Raw genomic sequence first — 26,395 nt, 5'->3', positions numbered from 1 at the left:
TGGCATAACTTGTCATAGAGTAACTCTACTCTTCATTTTTTGACAGATCTCCAGACCGATTCCCACAATAGCTGCATTTGGTCACACTCCCAGCAACAGCGAATAAGGGTTCACCAGCATTTGCTTTGACTCTTTTCCAGATTATAGCCATTCTGACAAGGGTGGGGAGAAATACCACAGTAGTTTTCTCTTGCATTTCCATCCATCCTCTGATGGATAAGGATGCTGCACCTTTGTAGAAGTATTTACAGTTCTAGGGTAATCCATCATGTGACCTTCAATTATCCTGACAGAGTTACACCCTCTACTGTGATTAAACTTTCTAGTCTGTTTTCACAATGTTTTTACTTTCTCTGAACAAAGTACATAGCACTAGGCAGACAGATCTTTGAATCTGAGGCCATAGTGAGTTTCAGGACAGCAGGGCGTCTGTAAAGAGTCTCTGTCTTAAAAGGAAAAAACAAACAAACAAAAACAAACAAAATTCCCTAAACCAAAACAAAAACAAAAGTTATTTTTCTGTTTAGATGATGTTCATTCCTAAGAACTTCTTTACTATTGAAATATGTATCAGACTCATTAAACTGAGAATGGAAAAATGATTTCTTCAACCCATTTCGAACCCTCAAAAAAGAAAATATAGATCAGTATATTGTTTATCCATTACCACTCACACATTTAAATAACTACAAAGATATTATATTATGCATATTGTAAATGTGGCCATGATGAGTTCAGTGTGGCCTATACTTGTCAACAACAAGAGGAAATTGAAACGAACAGTTTCCTTAGTTTGGAGACCTGCATCTCATTGTAAGCTTAACGATCTCGCGTTGGTGAAAAGTTGGAGGATCTAAGTTTTGAGCAGTGAATGACGGACAGAGGCAAAGAGAAGGTCAAGCAGCCAAAGCAGAGATGACAGTCGCACGCTGTCCAGTTACGCCTCTAATCTGTATGCAGTCTAGGAAGGAGAAGTCCTCGTTAAAAAGAAAGAAGGAAGAAAAACAGAAAAGAAAAGGAAGAAACAGAAAGACAACAAAATTCCCAAACTCTGCAAACTTCCTCATCTCTCCCTCTGAAACTGCCGTTGGCCGATTTTTAACCACATACTCCCTCTTGTGGTGTGTCAGGAAATACCACGCTATGAAGATGGAAAACGGAAACATTTTATTATTTTATTTTTAACCCCGACTCCTGCAATGCTATCGTTATTCTTAGAATGAGAAAACATAGCCACACTGATAGTTGACAAACACAGAATTGTCAAAATTAAAAAAGCTACTGAACCTCTATTGTAATAAGATTCCCAGATGACATTGAAAATAATTAATTTTCATTTAATTTTCACAAGTCTGTATACTATTTTCAGCTCTGTCACTCTATCCATTCCCCTCTTTTCCCTTTCCCACAAATCTCTTACCACCTTTATCTCTTTTTGTGTGTGACTGATTACCAGATTTAGTGTCATTTTTCTTCCATGGTATAGCTACAAAAAAAGCCACCCCTGGTGTTGTTCATAAACCGCCGCCTATGCTCGTGCATGGATGTTTTATTATTAAGTGTTTTATTTATATGTTCAGTCTTCCTGACCCAGTAGTTTATAGGAAGGTCAAAATTACCTGGTGTTATTTGAAAAATATTTCTACAAACTTATGCCGTAAATGAAAACACAACTGGTTGGTAGCAATGCTGCTTTTATTCATCTCAAAAGATTGACCAAAGTTTAAATTTTCTTATGGCATCTAGTGTCTAGATCGTGATTGTTATGCAACATATGTTCATTATGTCCAAAGGAAACACAATAAAAACAATCCAATTTAATAATATAGTAGTTCTAATTTTAAATGGTGTATTTAAAGTGATACATGCATATCAGATAATTTATAGCTATTTATTAACATCCCATCAATCAGGAAGTAATTCCTAATGCGTTTCAAGAACATGATTTGCATTCATCTATCAGAGTTTTTGGCACAGGAACTAGGCTCTTAGAAATCCTTTGGTTGCCTTAAAAGCCTATTCCTGACAGACTAAATTTACTTCCCTTGTAGTTTAGCAGGGTAGGGGCTTCCATTCAGCCCCTGCTCCTTGCAGAGCTATCTTCTTACCACCTGCAGATGCTCATAAAAAACAGTTTATGAAAGCTAAAACACGGAGAAGGCAAAAGCATTACAGAAGAATAAATAGGCAAAAATTATACTTCCATTTTTAGGTAATTCCAGTGAGAGGCATTTTCTGTAGCTGCGCTGTAAGTCATCCCGAGCGAAGAGATGATTTAGGTCTTAAAGAACTTGTGCTTCATTCTTCAAATATTTGTTTAAAGCTTTTCATGTCCCTCTAAGCATTAAGAGGGTTGAGCAACAACGGAAAGTGCGACCGTCCCTGACTCATGAGCTTACTTCCTAGTTGGCAACAGAGGTGAGATGCACAATAAACAGAAGAGGCTTGTTCGTGTAGGAGAGGCACCTCCTTATTTGTTGAGTTCCTCGGGGCTTTTAGCTCAGTAAGCAAATCATCTGAGTCAAGGAAGGTATTTTTCTCTACATCATAATACTGAGCTGGAGGAGAAATGGAGATTGCTTCATTACATTGGGAATCTGGAAGAAACTGGAAAGCAGAAGTGTGTGATCAAGTCTTCGCGGTTGGAAGGGGAAGGCTGTTAGAGCCTCAGCTGGGTTTCCCCTGCCTTGCCTTTCACGATAGTGAGCTATATGGGAGTTCCCACGTGGCAGACACATCTTTAATATTTCATGTGCGAACACCATTAGCCTTCACAGCTCTGGGAAGCGCACTTCGTTACCAATTCACAGATGGAGAAATGGAGAAAGGGATAGAGAGATGGAAGTAGCCTGTCCACAGCCACGCTGCTCAAAAGGCAAGAATCTCAGTGGTATACATAGCCAGGTAGTCGAATTCAGAGCTTTCTATGACATATATTCCACGGTAAAATACAAAAGATGCAGAAATGCATTTTTAGTTGTAATGTGAGGAATTCCATCTGTTGTTCTTCAAATATGAACAGAGCAACAATGTCTGTTTTATCAGTGTTTCACTTCTACCCCCGTTCCCCTTTCCTGGAGGGGTCTTGAAGAGAAGCGACTTGAGTGCCCACTGACCGGGCAGCCTGAGTCGGGTCAGCTGCCTGGGGTTTTGGAAGCAATACAGTGGCCATTATGCACAGAAACATGGTAAAATTTGTGTCTTTATTATAATGGTCACAATGGCCCTGCAGAGAATCTTTAGCTTTAGCGAGGAGGAAGTTGGAAGACATGAATGAAGTGCTCCACAAGCATATGGAGAGGTGGTTTCCACCCTAGCTCTGGAGACCAAGCCCAAGATTGTCTTTACCCCCAAACTCCCTTATAAAGAAGAAGCATGCAAAGCCAGGGTGAATTCCTCATCATCACCAAGTAGTTTCCGTTCACAGATCCCAATACATGAGTTTACCAAGTATCAGAGTGATCTCTCCGAGGATCTCTAAATTACCCTGAGTCAGAGTCAACACACTGAAACAATGTTCTTCAAAAAGTAGACTCATTGTTGGTCTTTGGTGCATTCACAGTAGGATTGGATGCTGGCCCTGTGGTTTGAAGAACGAGTCAGCAGCTTTTGGGGATTTAGCCACTTAGACTTTGTCTGAGTTGGACTGCAACTGCAGGCAACAAAGAATAATAAATATAAGAAGTCACTTGGGTCTCTTATCAATTCATCATTTCTGCACCTATCGAGTTCTCAACTGGGTTAAGAACTCGTTTGTTTACATAGTATGTCAAATGTATAAAGTAACTTAAACTTCATCAATATTCAGTTTAATTTGATTGATTTTTTTAAATGCTATTTAGATATCTTGGAAGGTTTGTTATATTAGGCAATTGCAGTAACTTTGGGAAAAAAAAAAAACAGTGTAAAAGAGTAACCCAAGTTTAGAGCGTGATTTAAGTTCCTAGGTGTGGTGCCCTCCCCTGTAATCCTGATCTTTGTGAATCTGAGCCAGAAGAATTTTTCCAACATCTAATTGGTCTAAGGTACAAGGATTAAGACATCAACCAATCTGAACCTATCTGGATTTAAGTTTCACGTCTGGCACGCAATTGCTGAGTGACCTTGAGCACATCCTTAAAGCCAATTTAGCTTTATCTTTCCACATCTGGGCTGCTTGAGAGCACATACATAAAGCTCATAGCACTAAGTTAGATGTATAGTAAAAGTCCAATAAACACTGATTGTGGTAACCATGAGAGGGTTCTGTGCTTTGTGCTAGGCCAATAAAGCAATGAAGAAAGGATTTTTGCAATCCAATGACTCAGAGCCTTTCAGGACAGGTACAGTGAAAATACATAACAGCAACACTGTGGAATGCCTAGCCTTTAGGTCCTAGAGGCTGGTGTGTAGTGGAAGACTCAGAGTCAAGGGAGCCACTCTGTTAACTTAGGCCGGCTAGGGAACCTAAGGAAGAAAGAGATACCTGAGCCTCACCTTGAAAAGTTAGTTAATATATAATGTATAAATAAAAGAGATTCTAATTGTAGCTAATAGTCTATGTATATGAACAGGGAGACTACATAGAACACTATCTTCTGGAATTTTGAGTAAGCATTTAAACCTTGAAGGGAGAGAACCTTGAAGGGAGAGCACAGGAGAGACTACTGTTAGGGGGAGGGTTTCAATTTCAAGCAATGGGGAAGCAGTTGAGCATTGTGGACAAGAGCAAATAGTTAATATTTGCATTTGGAAAGACAACTGTGTTGATAATGAAAGATGCGCAATGAGGCTGGAAACAACTTGCTTTTGTCAGATACAGTCAGGAACAAAGTCCTGATGAGCCCTCGGCAAGACTGTGAGAGGGGGAAAGACAGATTGAGGGAACAGAGGGCCCACAGATTTAAAAGGTTAGGAAGAGACAGGAGTCAAAGATGATCCCATGCCTTTAGCTTGAGCCTTCATCCCTATGTCTCTAGCTTGAATGTATAGTTTTTAGAATGATTGTGAGGAAATCCAGCTAAGAGGAAACTTAGAGAATAAAAAAATCTGATTTGCCAGGAGATGGTGGTGCATGCCTTAGATTCCAGCACTCAGGAGGCAGAGGCAGGTAGATCTTTGAGGGAGATAGTCTAGTCTACAAAATGAGTTTTAGGACAGCTAGAGCTACACAGAGAAACCATGTCTCGACCCCCTCCCCCAAAAGAAAAGAAAATATGAATTAATTTTTGTTGGTACATACTGGCTCCAGAATGGATTTCAAAGGATGTTTTCATACAAGTATATAAACTACATTGACCACATTCCTATCCATACCGCTGTCCTGGTTTGCTCTCTCCTCGCTCTGGTCAGTTGCCTTCATACCTCTAGACTTTTTAATTTCTGCTTTCAGGCCTTGTGTACACACAAGGTTTTATGTATCTTATAAAATCCTGAACCGCCAGTGAGAAAGACCTGTGACATTTGCCTTCCCAAGTCTGACTCATTCACTCACCAAAACAATGTAGAATTGCTTCTGTTTTCCTGACTCCAACACAACCTCATTCTTCTTTTCGACTCAATAAAACTCTGTTATGGAACACGCCCCATCTTGTTTACCCTTTTCTCATTGGCAGACACATAGACTGACTGTGTAACTGAAATAGAACTGTAGTAAGCATCAATGTACAGATATTTCTGTGATATGTTGACTTACGGTAAGTCACCCAGCAGTGTTAATTTTGGTCGTGTGATAGTCCCATTTGCATGCCTTCTCTCCCCAGTGGCTGGTCTAGCTGACATTACTACCAGCATCGCACGTGGCCTTTTACCTCTGTGCTCACTAATGTGTTCTTATTTGTTTTCTTAATGATAGCTATTCTGAGTGGGTGAAATTAAATCTCAATACAGTTTTAATTTCTATTTTCCTGATGGCTGCTTAAGGTTGAATACTTTGTTTTTCATGCTTATTGGCATGAAAATATTGTATTCCATCCTTTGAGAGCTATTTTTACATTTCACTAGTCCATTTATTGGCTGGATTATGTGCTTACTTGGTGCTCAGTTTTTTTATGTACTCTCAATATTAATTCCCTGTCAGATGTGCAGTTGGCAGGAATTTTTCCCATTCTATAGGCTGTCTCTTTAGCCGATTGTTTCCTTTGCATTAAACATTTACCTGCTTTATTTGAGCTTTGGGAAAGAATACAGAAGATGAATGAAGGCTGCTTTTCAGCGGCGGAAGATGTTAAACAAAGAGTAGAATCCTGGTATTAAATGGTTGCAGTGTTTCAAAGAGTGCTCAGTTGATACCCTTTGTCTCCACCTCTGTACATTGTGCTCCTGCCAATCAGTTGTGTTAATACATGAGTTGCTGGGGGACATTTCATATCAAAACCCCGAAGGATGGAAACATTTATCAATGAGATCAACTGTTTTTCTTACTGTTCATTGATTGCGTTTCCCTCAACATTTTTATGTTCATTCTGTTTCTGAATCATGGCAAGGAACGAGGGAATAAGTAGCAATAAAATTTGAGTTCTAAAGGCAAATAAGAATTAGCCTGAGTTCCTCATCGTGGGGAAGGTTTTCTGAGTGTTCTGGGGGAGATCTGAAATCACTCCGAGAGCTGTGGAACATGTAACACAGTCTGGAAGTTCCTACATTACTGCAGTTTCTTCACTCAGGACATGGGTGGTAGACGGTTGGTGGATTTTTTTTTGCCTGTGCTGACCTTTGTAGATGATGCTGTAGGGTAGACTTGGATCCCAGCCCTGCAATCAACTGACACTTTCCTCCAGACATTTGGGCATTACTTTACGCATCTAGACATTTCCTCCACTATTAAAAATTTAAAAATCCACTAACTCAATAAAAATTTATTTCCCATTTTAGGTTCTGTTTCTCCAATGTCTCATCTCTAATGGAATGCTAGAATTTCAAAACTTGTCTAGCTAAAGTTGTCTTTTTAAGGGTTCACTCATACCTTGGAGTGTCAAAGCTTCCACGAATAGAAATCCTAAACAAACAAAGAAATAAACACGTCATTCAATCACCAGGCAGTTGCTTCATTAGAAAACCATTTGTTGAGTACAATGATGTACACTGTGGTACAGAAGAAATTCTTCCTGACATTAGTAAGTGTACTGGGCCATTTAATTGTTTATCATTTAACTTGTGCAAAGACTTACCAAAGAGCATAAATTTAAGCTATAGTTCTTTAACAGTTTAAAATACAGATAAATATGAATGAAATCAATGGAGAAGAAACAAGACCTGGCTCTTGTTGAGTCTCCAATGGGAGATAATTATAAGAATTTAGAAATCAGTTTAGCCAGGGGGTCTCTGGGAGATGAGACGAAAAGGGAAACATATTGTGCTTTTTAAAGAGAAAACGGGTTATGACTTTAAGTGTAAAAGAAAAATGGATTCATTGTTTCTTTCTGTAAAGAACATTATATGTCACACTAGACAATAATAGACATAGATACTGGCTTTAGGCAATGAATTTTTACATTGTTTCTCTAAAAAAGAAAAAAAACCAAGAGTCTGGAAGCATTGTGTGTATGTTCTTATTTTAAAGGCTATGTACTGTTATTATAGCTGACATGAAAAACAGATGTACTAAAACACCCACGAATTTGCCAATCAAAGGGTAATCTTCATGTTGGCAAATTTAATCATCTTTGTCCATATGCAATTATGATTTCCGCAAGAAACCTCAGCTGGATTCCTTCAGCAGTAGAGAGGTTCTGGAACATGTGAGCTGCCAGCTGTATCCTTATGTTTGTAATTATGATCTTCTCTTAATTGTATATCCCATTTATTTCACTTATTACAGTACATAGATATCTTCCCCCCGCTATATCTTTTACAGTTATTCAGTTTCTATAGCTAAGTCTCAATTCCCAGACTTACTACAATTTCACAACCTTCTAGTCCTATAAAATGATGCAGTCAACATTCTCGTTCATATTACTTTTCCTCTTTGGGGTGACTAACTGTTGTTTCGGTTTCCCATACACATGCTTTTATTGGATTTCAGGTTTCAAAATAGTCCACAATAACAGAATTTATAAGAACTTCCTCTGTAGTGTGTCGCTGTACTTACTATTAAGGATGTCTTTGATGTTATTGATTGTCATATTTTCCATGCTTGCTTTATGAGATCTGCACTAGAAACTGATTTCTCATTTTAATATCAGAAATATTTAGCTCATTCTCTCTCTGTCTGTCTTTTGGATTAATAGTTTATTAAGACTTTAGGGAATCATGTAGCTGATGCGTTTTTGCCTTTAGTGTAATCTGCATGAAAGGAACAAAGTGAGATCTCTGGTCCAGATTTCACGAATGGATGGGACCACTGAAGGATGTGGATAGGCCCTTGAAGGATGTGAATGGGGGCCAATGAAGGATGTGGATGGGGGCCACTGAAGGATGTGTATGGGTCACTGAAAGATGTGTATGGACCACTGAAAGATGTGGATGGGCCCCTGAAGGATGTGGATGGTCCACTGAAGGATGTGGATGGTTCACTGAAGGATGTGGATGGTCCACTGAAGGATGTGGATGAGCCACTGAAAGATGTGAATGGGCCCCTGAAGGATGTGGATGGGACACTGAAAGATGATGTGGATGGGCCACTGACGGATGTGGATGGACTATTGAAGGTACCACACCAACTTTCTTCCCAGAGTCAGCGTGGCATTTCTTTTTTGTTTGTCCCATTTCCTTCACCTACATATTTATTTTAGTAATTGGAATATTATGCTCTTTATTTCTTTATTCATCTTGGGGCAGTGAGAGAGATTGAACCCAGGGCTTATGCTTGCTAGGCAAGGACTTTACCAACAGAGATATTATGCCCCTATGCATTTATTTTAAATTTTGCTTTATTTTGAGATGTAAAACTTTGACCCTTTTTGAAACAAGGCAGAGACATAACTGCATAAAAGCATATCAATATTTGAATCATTTCCTTAGGGTAAGTTTTGAAAAGGAGAAGCATTTGCTATGATGTCCTATCACATCTTAACCTAGTGAAAGAGTTTCTGCAGGAAACTGGGGTGATATAATGCAAGAATGTTAATATCTGGTGATTTATTGTAGATATAATACCAAGTGAAGTGTCAGAATCCCAAGAGAAATAATCACATTGCTTTGTAGAGGGTTTCATTGCCATACCAGACACGACAAAGGCTACTGTCATGTGACATTTTATGCAATAGATAAGTTTCATTAAAATTACCTTAAATAGTGAATATTAAATTATACATTGGTAATTAAAAAGATACTCATTTATTTTAGACACAAGATATACAAACAATAAAACTAGCATTCTCTTCTAAAGTAGAAGAGTCAGCTAAATTGAGGAGCCAGAAAATTAAGCGGGAAATTGGGCTGTTTCTGTTAGGGGGTTGGTCTACAGGGGCCTCGAGAATAAGGCTCAACATGTGATAAGCATTTGAACAGCTGAGTTGACTCAGGATCATGATTTCTATGCTACACAATCTTGAAAAGGAAGCTGAGCTTGACTGCACTGGTCATTGGCTATGTAATTGACTAGGTCACTGGCTTTGAAGATCAGTAGCAACCTAGGCAAGGCCATAGACCAGAATAATCCTAGAGGGTCCCTGGATGTCTGAGTGATTACCTGTTTCCTTAAAGAGCATTCTTAGCAAGCTTTTCTGGGTCACCTCATGAAGATGCTTTAAAAATGAATCTTCACCCAACTCAGTCTACCAGATGAGCCAGACAACTTCGGGATTAAAGTCCATTCTGAGAATTCCTAGCACAGGTGTGTTTTGGGGACCTAGTAAGTTACATTCATAATACAATCTTGTTGTCACTATCAGTCTTGGTTGATAATTTTTTTCCCCAAAGAGAGAAAAATTATTTTACATGATCCCACTTAATATTTTAAGACAAATATATTTTTCCATTCCCAAGCCCTCTTTTCTGTAGAGTAAGGATTCACTATACAATGAACGTGATTTTTATTTTTAAATTTATTTTGATCTATGTGTCTATGTGTGTATGTGTGTGTGGGTGTGTGTGTCTGTGTGCGCGCACGTGGAGTATTGGCGGAGGCCTTGAGTGGGTGTCAGATGGCCTGGAGTTGGAGTTACAAGCAGCTGAGAGTCACCAAATATAGGTTCTGAAAACCAAACTCAGGTCCTCTGAGCAATGGCTGTGTATTTTGATTTCTGTCTAATGGGAGATATACCGCAATAACTCAGTTATATGCTATTTACTTATTATTGTAGAGCTAATTTAGCCTAAGTTCTGAGGCAATCTTACAGGGAGAGTAATCAAGATTGCCTTTGGCATAGTTTTGAAAATTCATAGACAAGCCTTCTGTAGTCAAATTAAATAAACAGTTTCTAAGTGCAGGATTCTTTCGCCTTGAATTAATAGCATTTTTCTTTCCATCAAATCTGTTTGGTAGCCACTGTGTTTTGCAGCTATCCTTGTGCAAAGGGTAGAAAACGTGACTCGAGAAGTGTCTCTCATATGTTGACAAGGCGATTTAATATTATTGATACTGTAATACAGTATCCATACATTGCACATTGCAAATATCTGTCATTCTTTGTGAACAATGACACCAGAACTAGCCCTGTGGGGGTATAGAGATAAGATCATTATTCTCATTTTATAGATAAGGAAACTGAAATGAAATTCTTTGCCTAAGGTCAGAGAACAAATCATTGGCAGAATGAGATTAGGGCAGAGAGTTCTTGATTTTCAATCCTCTGCTCAGTCGAGGAAGTCATATTGTTTTACTCAGTGTGGGAACTGATTATTATCATCAGAAGGGATAAGGCTGCACCCACATGATGCCAGAAGATGGGCTGAAAAATAAGAATTTGCTCAATCACCCATTCGTTTATCTATAAAACAACAAACAGCTTTCTACGCTGGTATTTTTCGCTGAAATGACAAGATGTCTTTGTGCCCCATACTCTTTCTATGTTCTGCTCCAAATTTCATTTCTGGAGCTTCTATCTTTAAAAAACCTAGTTTTAGAATATCTTGGCTTTCATACTTATTTGATACATTCGAATACCATGTTACCTGTGTGATGGAGTTGGGGCAGATTATTCTTTGTAAGTTTTAAGTTATTCAACCCCCAAACATTCCTTTAGAATGAGACCACCCTTGTTTTCTGTTTGTGACTGGGTAAAACAAGACCACACTGCTAGGGCAGAACGGAGCTGGACCTGTCAGCAACTGCGCGTCAATGAATCTGGCTTGACAATGATCTAGATCACAGGGATATCCCACACACCTGAGTCAGGTGCTCTGAGGGGGAAGGGAGCAGCTGGGCAGTCTGAGGTGTGGTCCACACAGTAGCAAGGTAAAGACATAAAACTTTTTAAGCGGTCACCAAACCTACACTATACTTCTCATACATGTACCTCTCATACATCAGTGGACCCCAGTTCTTAGACATGTTCTGGTAGATTAATCAGTTGACAGGTGCACATTCCCCCCAGGTCTAGTAGCACAGATGAGAGCAAAGCGGTAAACACAGGATCTGTAATCATTCTGCTCCATCATGATGCTACTGACCTTTTGATGGATGGTTCCATTATACTTTATAGTTGGCCTTATTTATATTTTCCTCAGTTCACCTATTAGAGTGCTTAATTTTTTGAACCCACGGCAACGCACACTGAAAAGGACACAAGAATGATTCTCCACTTATAGACACCAGAATTGAGAGTACAGTAGATTCCATAAGACAAATCATAGGAAACAAAAGGAATATAAAATTAATTTCTCCCTATTTCTAAGACCCCTGATTCATGGTCATTTAGAATGAAATTTAGTAAGTGTTGGAACTCTAGCAAATTGAAATTACTTATAGAAATCAGTTATATATACTTAATTCATTTTGACTCCTCATGAATATGAATATATGATATAATATCAAAAGTGCCTTCATTCTGACTACAATGTACTGAATTTCCCTGCTACAACGTTGGTCTGTAGCCTGAATTTTAAATAGCATATGTCTTTCAGTTCTGCTCAGATTGAATTAAGGTTCACACTGAGTTGTCACATGGCCCATGTTGCCTCAAAATAGAGGAATAAATATACATCATCAATGATTTTCAAATACCCCGAAATTAGATGTTGTCTTGAATATAACTTTCTTTTAGTGGCATTTTATTAGTCTGTTTTCTTTCCTTTTAAAAATAAGATTTCAGGGCTGAAAAGATGTCCCAGTGCAGCGTGGAACGTGATCCCTGCACGAGTATGAAGGTGCTGTTTCCAATGCTTAGCACCCGTGTAAAACTCAGGGATGGCAGTGGAATCTGTTCCCCACCCAGTGTGTGTGTGTGTGTGTGTGTGTGTGTGTATCTGGGTGGAGCAGGATACATACAGGGAGATCCTTTTTGCTCCCGGGTCAATGTAACAGAAACAACAAACTCCAGGCTCAGTGAGAGACATCAAGTTGTTGTTTGTTTCATTCTTTACTCTTTTCTTTTTTGAGGACCCCACCACCCAGCTCCCAAATAGATCATACGCAGAGTCTTATTCTTTCTTATAAACGCCCAGCCTTTGCTTGGCCTGTTTCTCGTCAGCTTTTCTTAGCCTAAGTTATCCCATCTACCCTTTGCCTTTGTGCTTTCCCTTTTCTTACTTCAGTGATTTCTTTCACTCTCACTTTGTGACTGTATGGCTGGATGACTGGCGTCTTCTTTTCTCACTCCATGATCTCTCTTGCTCCTTCTTCATCTCCTTCTATTTATTCTCTCTGCTTTCTAGCTCTGCCTATCATTTCTCCAGCCTTGCTATTGGCCATTCAGCTCTTTATTAGGCCATCAGGTGTTTTAGATGGCAAAGTAACACAGTTTCACAGAGTTAAATGCAGAATAAAAGAATGTAACACATCTTTGCATCATTATAAAATATTCTGCAGCATAAACAAACCTAACACATCTCAAATTAATATTCAGCAACACTGTCTCAAAAATAAGATGGAGAGGGAAAGAGGAAGATACGCCATTGACTTGGGCCCTCCACCTGTGCACACATTGGCCAATGCATCTGCACACACAGACAGACAACACACACCCATGCACACATAATAAGATTCTAGCAAAGTTTTCTCATATTCTGAAAGTATGTGTGTGCTTTCCCATTTAAGCTTGCATCAGACCTCTCGGTCACTTATATTTCACTTTAGATTCACAGGTTGATGACATTGTTCATTTCAGAAATGTTTATGTGAGTCGTCACTCTGTCTCAAACTCTGCTAGGTGAGATGCACAGCACAGACTCTGCCCGTAAGGGAATGCCTTTCCTGGGATACAAAGCACTGCGTTTACACAGGTTATCAGACACAAGCCAGGAGCTTGAGTGTGCAGGACAGGCTTGCTGAGGGGTTTAAATGGAGTCTAGAGGGAGAGACATCAGTCAGGCCATTCATAGGAAAAGGCATTCGAGTTCAAAAAGTTTAAGATATGAATTAGGTTACACAAAAAGACTACTAAAAAACAAAAAAGCACATATCCAGGGAGAGAAAGCAACCGGCCTCAGAAAGATTTGAAGATGAATGCAGAGACATCTGGGAGCCTGGAGGTCTCTAAAGTCTATGTTTAATTCAGTGTTGATGACATCAAGGTCCAGGGGGACTGGCATGCATCTTGTACTGAATTTTAATCTGGATCTTCCTTCTTTTGAAGTGATGATTTATATGATGAAATAAAATTATTCTCATTGTACTTGTATTGCCATATATTAGTATCTGGTTATGTTAGTTAAGAGTTCAAACCTGTACTAGCAAATATTAGTATTTGGTTATGTTAGCTAAGAGTTCAAACCTGTATTAACAACAATCTGGCAAATATTTTCTTAGGCTCTGTTTATAATCAATAGAAATTGTTTCAACTGTATCAATCATGGTGATTTTCATCCTTGATTGAGAAAATAAAATAGAGTATTTGAAGTCTTTATGTATCTATTGATTTAAATTTCTTGCTTGGAAACCTTTCGATCTTTTGTGGCCCGTTAAAGAGAAATCTATAAATTTGCATTTAATGTACACATAGTCCACTTCAACTTGGAGCCATGAGATGGTCCATCTTGCTTAAAAGTGGAAATTAAAAGAATTGCTTTTCATCATTTCCAGCTACAGATCTGTTGATTTGCTAGACATCATAGCTATAATTGATGCACTTTCCTTTTTGATAGATGGTAAAGCTTAAATTTGCAGGCCAATAAGTTCTATAAATTGGAGCTATACTTTATATTTTACTTCCACTTCTGATATTTTTTATTACACTGTGGAGAAATGAACTGGGACTGACGTGGTATTGTTTACAACTCTTTTCGATTTTTTTGTTAGCCTTTTAATCCAGATACAGGAATCTATTATGAGCTAAGCTCTCCATGGTATTAAAAGCTTTCTACTCAGAGACAATGATACAGGACAATTAACCTTGACCCAAGAGTCAGTCAGTAGCACTGGTAATTTGACAGATCTGGGTATAAGGATGTATAATATACACTTAAAAATTGTAATTTAATATACTGATATTCCTTTTAAGAGAGCTAATTGTGCACTTTCCTTTTGTATTTTAATAAAAAGAATTGAAAGCAAGTTTCTCCAAATTCAGATGATGCCCTTTCATTATCATGGACTTAGACAATTATATCTTCTATTTGAAACCTATAGGAGTAGAGCAGAGGCTCTCTTTTTTTTAAAAAAAATTAATTTTATTGAGGTATATATCTTTTTACACTTCCCTCCCTTCCTCCCCTTTCCTTTCTAGCCTCTTCCATAATTCCCATGCTCCAAATTTACTCTGGGGATCTTGTCTTTTTCTATTTTCCATGTAGATTAGATCTATATATATCTCTCTTAGGGTCCTCTTTGTTGTCTAGATTCTCTGGGATTGTGAATTGTAGGCTGGTTAGGTTTTTTTGGTTTATGTCTAAAAGCCACTTATGAGTGAGTACATGTGATATTTGTTTTTCTGGGTCTGGGTAACCTCACTCAATATGTTGTTTTCTAGATCCACCCATTTGTATGCAAATTTCAAGATATCATTATTTTTCTGCTGTGTAGAACTCCATTGTGTAAATATACCAAATTTTCTTTAACCATTTTTTAGTTTGAGAGGCATTTAGAGTGTTGCCAGGTTCTAGCTATGACAAACGATGCTGCTATGAACATAGTTGAGCACATGTCCTTGTGGTACGATTGCGCATCCTTTGGGTACATAACCAAAAGTGGTATTGCTGGTCTTGAGGTAGGTTGTTTCCTAGTTTTCTGAGAAATGTCTATGGCCATACTACCCTGAACGTGCCTGATCTCGTCTGATCTTGGAAGCTAAGCAGGGACGGGCCTGGTGAATACTGCATGGGAGCAGTGGTTCTCAATGTGTAGGTCATGACCTCTATGGGAAGTCACATAGCAAATACCATGTATATCAGATATTTGCATTATAATTCATAGCAGTAGCAAAGTTTCAGTTATAAAGATGCAATGAAATAATTATATGGTTGGGGATCACAACACGAAGAACTGTATTAAAATATCACTGCCGTAGGAAGGTTGAGAAACCTTCCTACTATTCAAATATATTGGATCTTTGGGTCAAGGTCCCAAATCTGAATCTTAGCTGTACTTTTCTTCATGACTTACAGTGAAATCTACCTGATAGTCCTGTGAGGGAGACACCCCATGATGTAAAATAGAACTTTCCCTAGTGAGTGACTCAGTGAATGTTCTTATAATGGAAGTTTTGACAAGCTGTCAGATAATATAGAAGTAAAATTCAAAAGTCAGACTCCCAGTCAGCCCTCACAAAGGGATTGACTAAAGACAAAGATGGGTACTGCTGCTCTTGGGCCCTTTGGCTTGAAAAATGATCCCCAGAGTGAAAGAGAGATTTGATGAGGGCATGTTAGCTGTGGGGATAGCTAGGGGCACCTTATACATTCTTCCTTTCTTTCCAGAGAACACGGAGATCCCAAACCAAGTGGCAGATCTTCCGAAAGGCTACTCTGAAACTTCTCCATGTTCTGCACAGTTGGCAGTTCCTAACACAGATTCCCAACATAGGCTGAGAAGTGAACACAGGCTGTTCCCATGGTTAGAAGTGCCTTGTGTCCTTACTGCCCCCCTTAAGACAAGCACCACCTCATTCATTGAGAATACTCTCTTAGAAACACAAATGATCCTCTTCCATGAATAAAGGTTCCAGGGACCATAGGTCCAGAGGAAATTTGGAATTCCATCTAAATAGGATTTTCCTGAAAGATGGGTGGTCACATTCAGGAGATGATCAAAGAAAGTGAGAGCCTATGGACTCTGGGATGCCTAAGGAATGCCTGCCCTGCTGCTGCAGTGAGATAGCATGAAGGGGAGTGACATTCAGAGGACATGGGAGAATGGTTCAAGGAATGAGCCACTGGGTTAACTGTGAAGCCCATCATCCTTGATGTGGTACCCAGGGTCCTCCTTCACTCTCTCCTTCTCCACTCCCTGCAACCTGACCATTGGAGCTCCCGGAGGTGGAGGAGGGAGGCGCTCCAACTAGAATAAGAGAAATGCAGCCACTCCCACTCCACTTGCCTTTCAGCCTGAAGTAGACCTGTGAGGTGGGAGGGGACACAGATGGACATCAAGGAATGAAAACTGTGTTTAAGTACAAAGTAGAACTTTATGACAAATGAAAATGAGCAGAGAGACTTTCCAGAGTTTTACATAGGGACTCAGTCATGCAGTCCTTGCTGAATGCAAATTTAAGTGTGTTAGGAAGAAAATGGAAAGCATATGAACAAGCATCAGTTGCGCTGACCTGCTGTGTTGGTGACATCACCGTCTGTTGTGATGACTTGCTATGTTGGTGACTCACTGTCAGTTGCACTGACCTGCTGTGTTGGTGACATCTTTGTCAGTTGTGCTGACCTGTTGTGTTGGTGAAATCTCTGTCATTTGCTCTGGTCTGCTGTATTGGTGACATCTCTGTCAGGTGCGCTGGTCTGCATGTTGGTGACATCTCTGTCAGGTGCGCTGGTCCACTGTGTTGGTGACATCTCTGTCAGGTGCGCTGGTCTGCATGTTGGTGACATCTCTGTCAGGTGCGCTGGTCCATTGTGTTGGTGACATCTCTGTCAGGTGCGCTGGTCTGCATGTTGGTGACATCTCTGTCAGGTGCGCTGGTCTGCATGTTGGTGACATCTCTGTCAGGTGCGCTGGTCTGCATGTTGGTGAAATCTCTGTCAGTTACGCTGACCTGCTGTATTGGTGACATCTCTGTCAGGTGCGCTGGTCTGCATGTTGGTGACATCTCTGTCAGGTGCGCTGGTCCACTGTGTTGGTGACATCTCTGTCAGTGTGCTGGTCCACTGTGTTGGTGACATCTCTGTCAGGTGCGCTGGTCTGCATGTTGGTGACATCTCTGTCAGGTGCGCTGGTCCACTGTGTTGGTGACATCTCTGTCAGTGTGCTGGTCCACTGTGTTGGTGACATCTCTGTCATTTGCTCTGGTCCGCTGTATTGGTGACATCTCTGTCAGTTACGCTGACCTGCTGTATTGGTGACATCTCTGTCAGGTGCGCTGGTCTGCATGTTGGTGACATCTCTGTCAGGTGCGCTGGTCCACTGTGTTGGTGACATCTCTGTCAGTGTGCTGGTCCACTGTGTTGGTGACATCACTGCCGGTCATGGTAGTATAGGAGGGGTTAGCTCCAGCTCTAGTATTGTGTTCCTACAGTTTCATTTTGTGTCATTGTCCCTCTTCTAATTTTGACTTATAATGAAGACCCTACACTCCAAGCCGGCTCCTTCAGTGACCAACGAGGATGTTTTGTAACCAGCTTCCCTCAGTGTTTACCACAAAATTTATTTGCATAACATTAATGTTCTCTAAGCACTTTGCTGAGAAATTTTATATCTAAGGTTAAAGTTAGGTCATTGTTATGTGAAATTTCCAGACTTTGATATTTTAGCATGCCCAGAACACAGTAGTTTGGAATATTTGAATGTGAACAGGCACAGATAACCATTTCTTGACTTCGTTTAAATTAATGTGTGATACACATAATAAAAGTACATAATTAATAATAAATCAGTTTGTCAGAGAGAATAGATCTATGTTACCAACACCAGGTCATAGGATGGAATTTGCTGACCCTCATTTCCCACTCTGACTTCTCGTTTAGGGATTTTCCTTGTTTTTAGACTTTTTCAGGATGGAACCATACTTTTTATTTTTGTGATATTTGCTTATATTGAATATATAGTTCTTATTTCTTTAATTATAAATTTGTATGTATTCTACTGGGAAAATGAACAATATTTTTTTAGTTAATTCTATTACTGGTTGAAGGCTGTTTGGATTATTTTGAGATATAGGCTCTTTTAAAAATATTTATTTTTGTTACTTTTAGTTATGTGTGTGTATGCACACGGGTGTAGGTGAAGGCATTGGACCCCTGGAGCTGCTGTTAGAAGCAGTTGTGAGCTGCCCACTTGGGCTGCTGGGAACTGAATTCTGGTCCTGCAAAAGCAGCAAATGCTGCTTCTTGATGCACCAAGAAAATTTTTACACCTGTGCTTGGGTGAGAACATCCACATTTTTCTTTTATTTTTTTATTGAGCTCTACATTTTTCTCTGCTCCCTTCTTTTCCTCTCCCTTCCCCTTCAGCCCTCTCCCAAGGTCCCCATGATCCCATTTTACTTAGGAGATCTTGTCTTTTTCTACTTCCCGTGTAGATTAGATCTATGTATGTCTCTTTTAGAGTCCTCATTGTTGTCTAGGTTCTCTGGAAATGTGATTTGTGGGCTGTCTTTTTGTTTTGTTTTTGTTTGTTTTATGTTTAAAAACCACTTATGAGTGAGTACATGTGATATTGTCTTTCTGGGTCTGGGTGATACTCAACATGATGTTTTTTGGTTCCAAACATTCACATTTTTATTGATATGATGCTTAGAAGTTAATTATAACTATGGTTGCTTTTCTTAGATAGTAGCAGTTTCCAAAATGGCTGTAAAAATTCCTCTTTCATCAGTGTGTCTGAGAAGATATATCACCTCCTTGACAACATTTGATATGTTTGAATTTAAACCTTTGAACTGAAAGGTGATCTTGTGTGAGCCAATTGTTTTCTGAACAAATCTTCTAGGCACTGCATACCTCCAGCACACCCCCATGCCTCTGTCCTATCATGAGAACGTTGCTGCTACTTGATTATTTATTCAAAGCCTAGCTTCTGTACTTAGAAGAAACTCAGGAAAGCTATGTGTTTCTCTCCTCGATGGTTGTCAACACCTGTCCGAAGTGCAAGAAAGAAGCAATTGTATCGGTCAATGTTTTGAACACAATTGTAGAAAACCTGACTCAAATTAATTTCAGCCCAAAGTGACCTACCTTTGTGGTTGAAAAGCCATGCGTGGCTGACTTCAAGGACAAAGATTTACTTTCTCAGTCAACACTGCTTTCCACTGGGTGGTGTCTTCTTTCAGGTCAGCTTCCTTCCTGATGGACATACAAATTATATCAATAGTTCAAAACCTCCTTAGCAAAAATAAAACAGAAACAATTCCAGAAAAATGGTAACTGCAAAACCCATCTTGCCTTTCTGGGCTGTAGGAGGTTGGCCGCTTGTTTGTCCTGGCTGCCCAGAACCGAAATAATTACATTGAAACCATACTCATTAAAACATTGCTTGACCCATGAGCTCTAGCTTCTTATTGGCTAACTCTTCTATTAATTTATTCCATTTCTATTAATCTGTATTAATCTGTGGCAGAGGCTTACCAGTAAAGATTCAGCATGTCTTATTCTGGCAGCAGCTTCATGGTGGCTCTGACTTTACCTCCTTCCTCCCAGCATTCAGTTCCATCTTCCCCACCTACCTAAGTTCTGCCCTATCAAAAGGTCAAGGCAGTTTCTTTATCCATCAACTAATAAAAGCAACACATAGACAGAAGGACCTCCCACACCACTGGGCTCCTTTATATGTTCCAGAATTGAAACTCCTTGATAGCTCTCTCTGACTTGGCATTCCCGAGCTCAGGATAGGCTTGGGTTCTTTCTGCATCTCATGATCTCCAGGAGCAGGGACTTCCTGGGAAACTTGGAGTGATGTTAGCAAGAGACAGTGGGTAGTGGCCAACAAGAGAACAATGCTTTCCTTGAACTCAGATTATCAGAAAGCAATGCAGTTCATTGTTGCAGATGGTAGGATTGGTCCATTGATGAAACAAGACTGCTGGAGAGTTGCACACATAATTCACATTAGGCTCGGTGGAGCCGCTCTTGTGCATTGTTCTGGGACTTTCTGCTATCAGTCCACAGTGAAGCATGGCTACACACCAAGTAGCACTGTGGATCCCTTACACACTGTAAGACATTATACCAAAGGCTCATTCTACACTATTTTGGTCTTCCCATTATGAGATTTCCTGGGGGCAAAAGACCAGGATGAGTTGAGCTTTTCTACATACCTTGTGTAGAAAACACATCTTCTGGATGTTATGATTTCTGAGCTAGATTGGAATTTTCTTCCTTCTGTGGCTAGAATGACAGACCTAATTTTATGGCTTCCCTCAGGGATGTGTGCCAGCCTTCCAAGCTTGGAATAGTTTAGGGTTAATCTCACTCTTTAGTTTTTGCCCTCTTTCTCCTTCAGTCTGATCTCTGAGTGCCCCTATGTCCCTACCACAAATTTTGGGTGTGTGTCATTTGTAAATTTCATATTTTTTGTGGTGAAGTTGAAAGATACTGTTTTGTGAAAATTTCTTTCCAAACATTGGTAAATGGCTGCAAAATGGTTTGGGCGGGGCGATACCTTTGTTGACAGAGTTTGCTTTGTGTTCCAGTTTTAGATGGAAATGTTGTAAAACACTACAGAATCAGAAGGCTGGACGAAGGTGGCTTTTTCCTTACCAGAAGGAAAATCTTTTCAACCTTGAATGAATTTGTGAGCTACTACACCACAATAAGCGATGGCCTGTGTGTCAAGCTGGAAAAACCATGCTTAAAGGTGAAATTATTTTAGCTAAGTTCATTATTTAGCTTTAAAGTTAGCATTTTCCTCTCAGACATTTGAGCATTTGTCCTTCGCTGTCAGTTCATAAAAAATAGTCATTTGATTCCTTTAGAGCAGGAACAAGGAAATTATGGTCCGTGAGTCATCCTTAATTTTTTTTTTTTATTAATCCATCCTCATTTTTTTAAAAGGAAATTTGTTTGTTTACTTTACAGGAAGCCATGCCAATTCATTTACTATCTTTACTTGTTTCATTCCCTTTTGTTAGATAGCCTTTGATAGTTATAATAGAGATATATATAATGCATTCTGTAAGCCTGACAGTGAGTTTTACTATCCACAGTGTTCCTGTGACTACCCAGAAACCATCACAGTGCTCCGAGACCTTGCCAGTTTTATTTCCTGAATGGTGCCTAGTCTGAGCCCCCAAATTACTAATTAACTAAAGTAAATGAGTGAATGGGAAAAAGGAAATGATAAAAATGGATTTGAAAAGTGATGATTCCACTTTGCAAAAAGATTTGAGGTATATCATAAATACTGCAGCCAGTGTGCGGGAAGTCAGGGGAGGGCGGCAGCATTTCTAGCTCAGCTTCCCACTGAGCCGTTCCAGGGAGGCAGACGCCTGTGAGGAGGAAACTGGGTGCTCATGGGGTGGATGGACATAGGGCCGTAGGATAGGAGAGAGGATTGGTTTAAAGAGTCAACAGTACAGATTTTAATTTACCTTGTTTTGTTTTTAGAATCAGTATTTTTCTTTAAAATTCCAAAACCAAAGCTACAGTTTTCAATCCAAATGTTCTCTATATTTGGTGCATTTGTGTGTGTGTGTGCACACGTATGCTCTCTCTCTCTCACACACACACTTTAAGTACGATAGTGTACCTACAGCGGTCAGAAGACAGTTGTGTGTAGTCATTTCTCTCCTTAGACCTCTACAGGCATTCAAGTCAAGCTCATGTCATCACACTGCGTGAGAAGTCTCTTAACCCTTTAAGTCAGTCCCTTATCTTTTGTTTTGACAAGTATTCCCATTGTTCTCTGAAACAGGTACAGGTCCCAACTCCTTTTGATTTGTCGTATAAAACTGTGGACCATTGGGAGATAGACCGCAACTCCATACAGCTTCTGAAGCGACTGGGATCTGGCCAGTTTGGAGAAGTTTGGGAAGGCCTGTGGAATAATACCACTCCAGTGGCTGTAAAAACATTAAAACCAGGTATGAGAATATCAAAGAGTAAATGGCATACACTGATGTGTGTGTGTGTGTGTGTGTGTGTGTGAGAGAGAGAGAGAGAGAGAGAGAGAGAGAGAGAGAGAGAGAGAGAGAGAGAGAGAGGGAGGGAGGGAGGGAGGGAGGGAGGGAGAGAGATATTCCCATTGGCAAATGCCACAGACTTCGTAGGACAGCCGGTGCTGACAGCAAGCAGATGCTGTCATTAGTCTACCTTAGGCGACTATAACGTATAGATAGCTTTTAAATAGGAAGGCAAGGGCATGCTCTCATGCTACTGAAGCTTAAAACACCTCCATCTTAAGACCCTGACAGTGTATGTCTTTTGAAAAGTTAGGAGTTCATCTTCCTTTTTTATTTTATTTTATTTTATTTTATTTTATTTTATTTTATTTTATCTCTGACTAGACATACTTTACAAGCAGGATGTGGTGGTGGGAGACTGCTCAGTTGATGAAGTACCTGTCACACAAGCATGAGAACCTTAGTTTCACCCTCAGTAACCATGGGTAAAGCCAGGCATGGCAGTACACAAGGTAGGTGGACATATTAGGACACTTGGAGCTTGGTGGCCAGCCAGTCTAGCTGAATCTGTGAACTCAAGGTTCACTGAAAGTTTTGTTTCACAAAACAAGGTGTGAGTGACAGAAGAATGCACTTGATATTGGCCTCCAACTTACACACACACACACACACACACACACACACACATGCATAGGGATATACATGTATATACACAATCAGATGAAAAGCAGTGTTATTCAAAGAAGAACTTTTTATTAAAGATTAACTGTACATGATTAAGGACAAAATATAAATGGTTCATCTAAAAGACCTTAAAATTTTTTTTGATACTGCATTTCTCTTTGTAGCTCTGACTTCCTGGAATTTACTCTGTAGGCCAGGCTGACCTCAAACTCAGAAATATGCTTGCCTCTGCCTCAGGAGTGCTTGGATTACATGCATTTGCTTCTATGCACGGTTTAGAAGACCTCATATTTGAAAATGTAGAAACCATCTTTTTCTTCCACCTTTACTTTCCCTGCAGTGCAATGAGAATACCCTAAGATCAATATTTAGTCACGCAGGTGCTCTTTTCTTTTCTCTTTTTATAATGCTAAGATAGTGCTAAGGCCACTCTAAGAAAGTTATTACAAAAATTAAATTGGGTCATTAGCAGAGACACATTGTATAATGCCTGGTTCAAAGCCAATTATGAAAAAAATATATTGTTATTGTTACTATAACATGAGTAAATGGTAGAAATTCTGACCCATGTTTGTTATTGTTGTATCACACTCCATAGAAGTGACATTCTGTGGAAGAACAACATGAGGCTCTGGCCACCTCATATCTACCTCTAATAGCACTGCAAGGATCCTAATTACTGGCTAGACTACAGTGCCCTGTGGACCTCCACTATAGCCTATTCCACAGTGCTTAAAACTTTAAAGGCCTCCTTGTGGCTAGACACGAACATTTGGCATTTCTCAGATGGTAGTTCGTATAGTGCCATGCTTCCCCAGTTGTGTGCCAAGACACTTTGCAGAACTCCAAGTAACTGACCAGAGAAGCTGAGGGACATTTGAAGTAACATCTTGAATATAACACTAAATTGTTGCATTTATGAAATTCAGTTTCAGCTTTTGATAATGTTATATTCCTTTTGTTGACACTACATTTTTGTGAAACAACATTTTTTTGGTATATTCTTTGGTAATTTCATACATGTACATAAAGTATTTTTTATCTTATTCACATCCTCCATTAAGTTCTTATTTCCCTCTTTACTCCCATTGAATCATTTCTTCTTTCCACAAGCACCTCTCCTAGTTTCAAGTCTTTTGTGTGTGTGTGTATGTTTTGGTATCTGTGTGTGATGGTCAGCCTCATTTAATCAGGATTGTTAGCAAAAGTACTGGTAAGGGTGATATTTCCTGGAACACGGGAACGTACCAGTGGTTACACCACTGAAGAAAATGATTCTTTCTCCTCAAGAAGCCAGTAGTAGCTCCCCAGGAAGAGGTGGAGCTTTGTGAACTTTTCCATACATAATAGAATATTGAGAGGCCCAATCATGAGCAGGTCTTAAACAGGTATCCATAGTCACTGTGAGTTCATGGGTGAGGCAACAGCCAAGCCATGTTTATAAGGCAGTGGTTCACAGGGTTCCTGCCTCCATCCACTCTTTCTTTCCTCTTCTCGAATCTCCCTGAGCCTTGGTGTGGAGGGTAATATGGATGTCCTGTTTAGGTGTGACCTCTCAACAGTCACTAATTCTCAGTCCTTTGACATTCTATGAGTCTCTGCAAGAAGAAGCTTCCCTGCATCTAAGAGCAGCACTAATCTAGGGACACAAATGTAAATATTTAGAAGGCAATCTGACAGCATGTTCGTTTAGTAAACAAGAGCAGTAGGTTCCTCTCTAGGGCTATGACCCAGTACCCAGTACAGCCATGGATTTTCTCCCATGGAGACAGCCTCAAATCTAATTTTAAAGAGCATCTTATTATCCTCATAGTAATCTGGCCACTATTGCAGTAGTGGGCACATCTTACCTGGCAGCCCAGCATTGTAGCACACTGAGTCTATAGCTTCTTTCCCCTAGCAGCCTGCGCTGCAGCACCCTCTCCCATCCCCAAGACTCTGAAAACTAACAAGTAGAGGAAACTTAGTTCCAGTTTTATTTCTGTATGCTGGGTTTTGATGACTGCCATCTTCCAATGCAAAATCCACACAAAAATGAACATGGACTGAGGCACGAGGGTAACATTACCCAATCTTATTGTAAGATTTAAGAAGTTATGTTGTTTCGAGACCAGCCTGGTCTCCAAGAGCTAGTTCCAGGAAGGCTCCAAAACCAGAGAAACCCTGTCTCGAAAAAAAAAAAAAGAAGAAGAAGTTATGTTGTATCCTATGTTGATTGTGCCGCTTTAGAAAGTAATTGTAGTTAAGAATGAAATATAGATTGCCCTTTTCCTTTTCATTCCCCTGCATCACTATCTCAGATAGCTATCAGCTTCCTATGAAAATAACTTGCAGTTATTTGGATCTAACTTGACAATCAAATTAAGTGTTAAATATTGGTTGTGGCATGGGGCATTGTGAAGAAAACCAACTATGATAGTAAGGGTGATGTGAACTGACAATGTTGGGGTGTGATGGTGTAACAGATAAGAGTAAGAACTTTGGGGTTAAGTAACCTGAGTTCAAACTTGGCTATGTCCCTCTGTCCCTCTATGCCTCTGCACAGTTCACTAAACTATCTACAGTTCCTCATTGGGATTTGGGAATCATAACAGGTCCTCTGGGTCGAGTTTAAGGAGGACAGATTAAGTCAGTGGGCACAAGGGTTAGGCAGAAGTTCTTAACAAAGTGCTATCTTCCAGCTGCTGACAGACGCTGCTCTCAAAGCTCAGGCTTGAACACAAAGAATCCATTTCCAGCGTTCACTTCTGCAAGGTGAAACATCCGAGAGACACTGGTACATGGCTAGATGGCACCCAATGGCTGTCAGTAGGGACACCTATTCTAACATTTATACTTTCAGAGTCACCATGCACATGTCCTTCTCAATGCCAATCTTGTTGGCAACTGAGATCTAACCTTTATTGTCTAGTCTAATTATTCTTTTCCAAAGGTAAACAGCAAGTTATGCCTCCTAACCTTGCCCTCTACAGAAGGCTTTCTTGAGGTTAAAAGAGAGCAGTAACAACAAAAGTCATATTTCTTATGCCAAGAACAGCCACGATAGTTTGTTCCCCAACAGGAATAATTATTATTGATTTACAGTGTAATAGCAGCAAACAGCTTTGGCGATTGGTTAAATGTCTTCACTTTACTGGGGCCATTAATCAATCTTAGCAGCTACTTATTGCTTAGCAGACTACCACGCAATAAAGATGAGCCTGAAATCAACTCCCACGCTGGCTTTGACAGGCAAAAAATTAATATTTAATGTTGCATTACTAGCTGACTTGGGATTGAGATTCCCTGACTCCATTTCTGGTCAGCTATAGCAAGCCTGGCCATGAAGGAGTGATCTTAGCAACCCTTGGCTGCAGCAGCTTCCAGAATGCAGCAACTTCAGCTCCTTTAGATAGTCTGACTTGGGAATGGTCTAGATGTTCTGCAGAAACTGTCTAAATGATGATTATAACCGCTGCTGTCACTTGACCCTTCGC

At 39.8% G+C, this 26,395-nt stretch overlaps 1 protein-coding gene across 1 annotated transcript in view; it reads left to right on the top strand.

Annotated features, from left to right (window-relative positions):
* Window positions 1-26,395, top strand: part of Frk (fyn related Src family tyrosine kinase) — a 110,544-nt gene that overhangs the window by 62,641 nt on the left and 21,508 nt on the right. The window contains exons 3-4 of the mRNA XM_075945529.1: window positions 20,808-20,971; window positions 22,028-22,196. Coding sequence (XP_075801644.1) covers window positions 20,808-20,971; window positions 22,028-22,196 — 333 coding nt within the window. The remainder of the gene's footprint in view (window positions 1-20,807; window positions 20,972-22,027; window positions 22,197-26,395) is intronic.

Source organism: Microtus pennsylvanicus, chromosome 1, assembly GCF_037038515.1.
Source record: "Microtus pennsylvanicus isolate mMicPen1 chromosome 1, mMicPen1.hap1, whole genome shotgun sequence".
In the NCBI taxonomy this organism is placed as follows: Eukaryota; Metazoa; Chordata; class Mammalia; order Rodentia; family Cricetidae; genus Microtus; species Microtus pennsylvanicus.
Note: the sequence above shows the minus strand (reverse complement) of the source record. Positions and strands in the feature narration are given on the sequence as shown.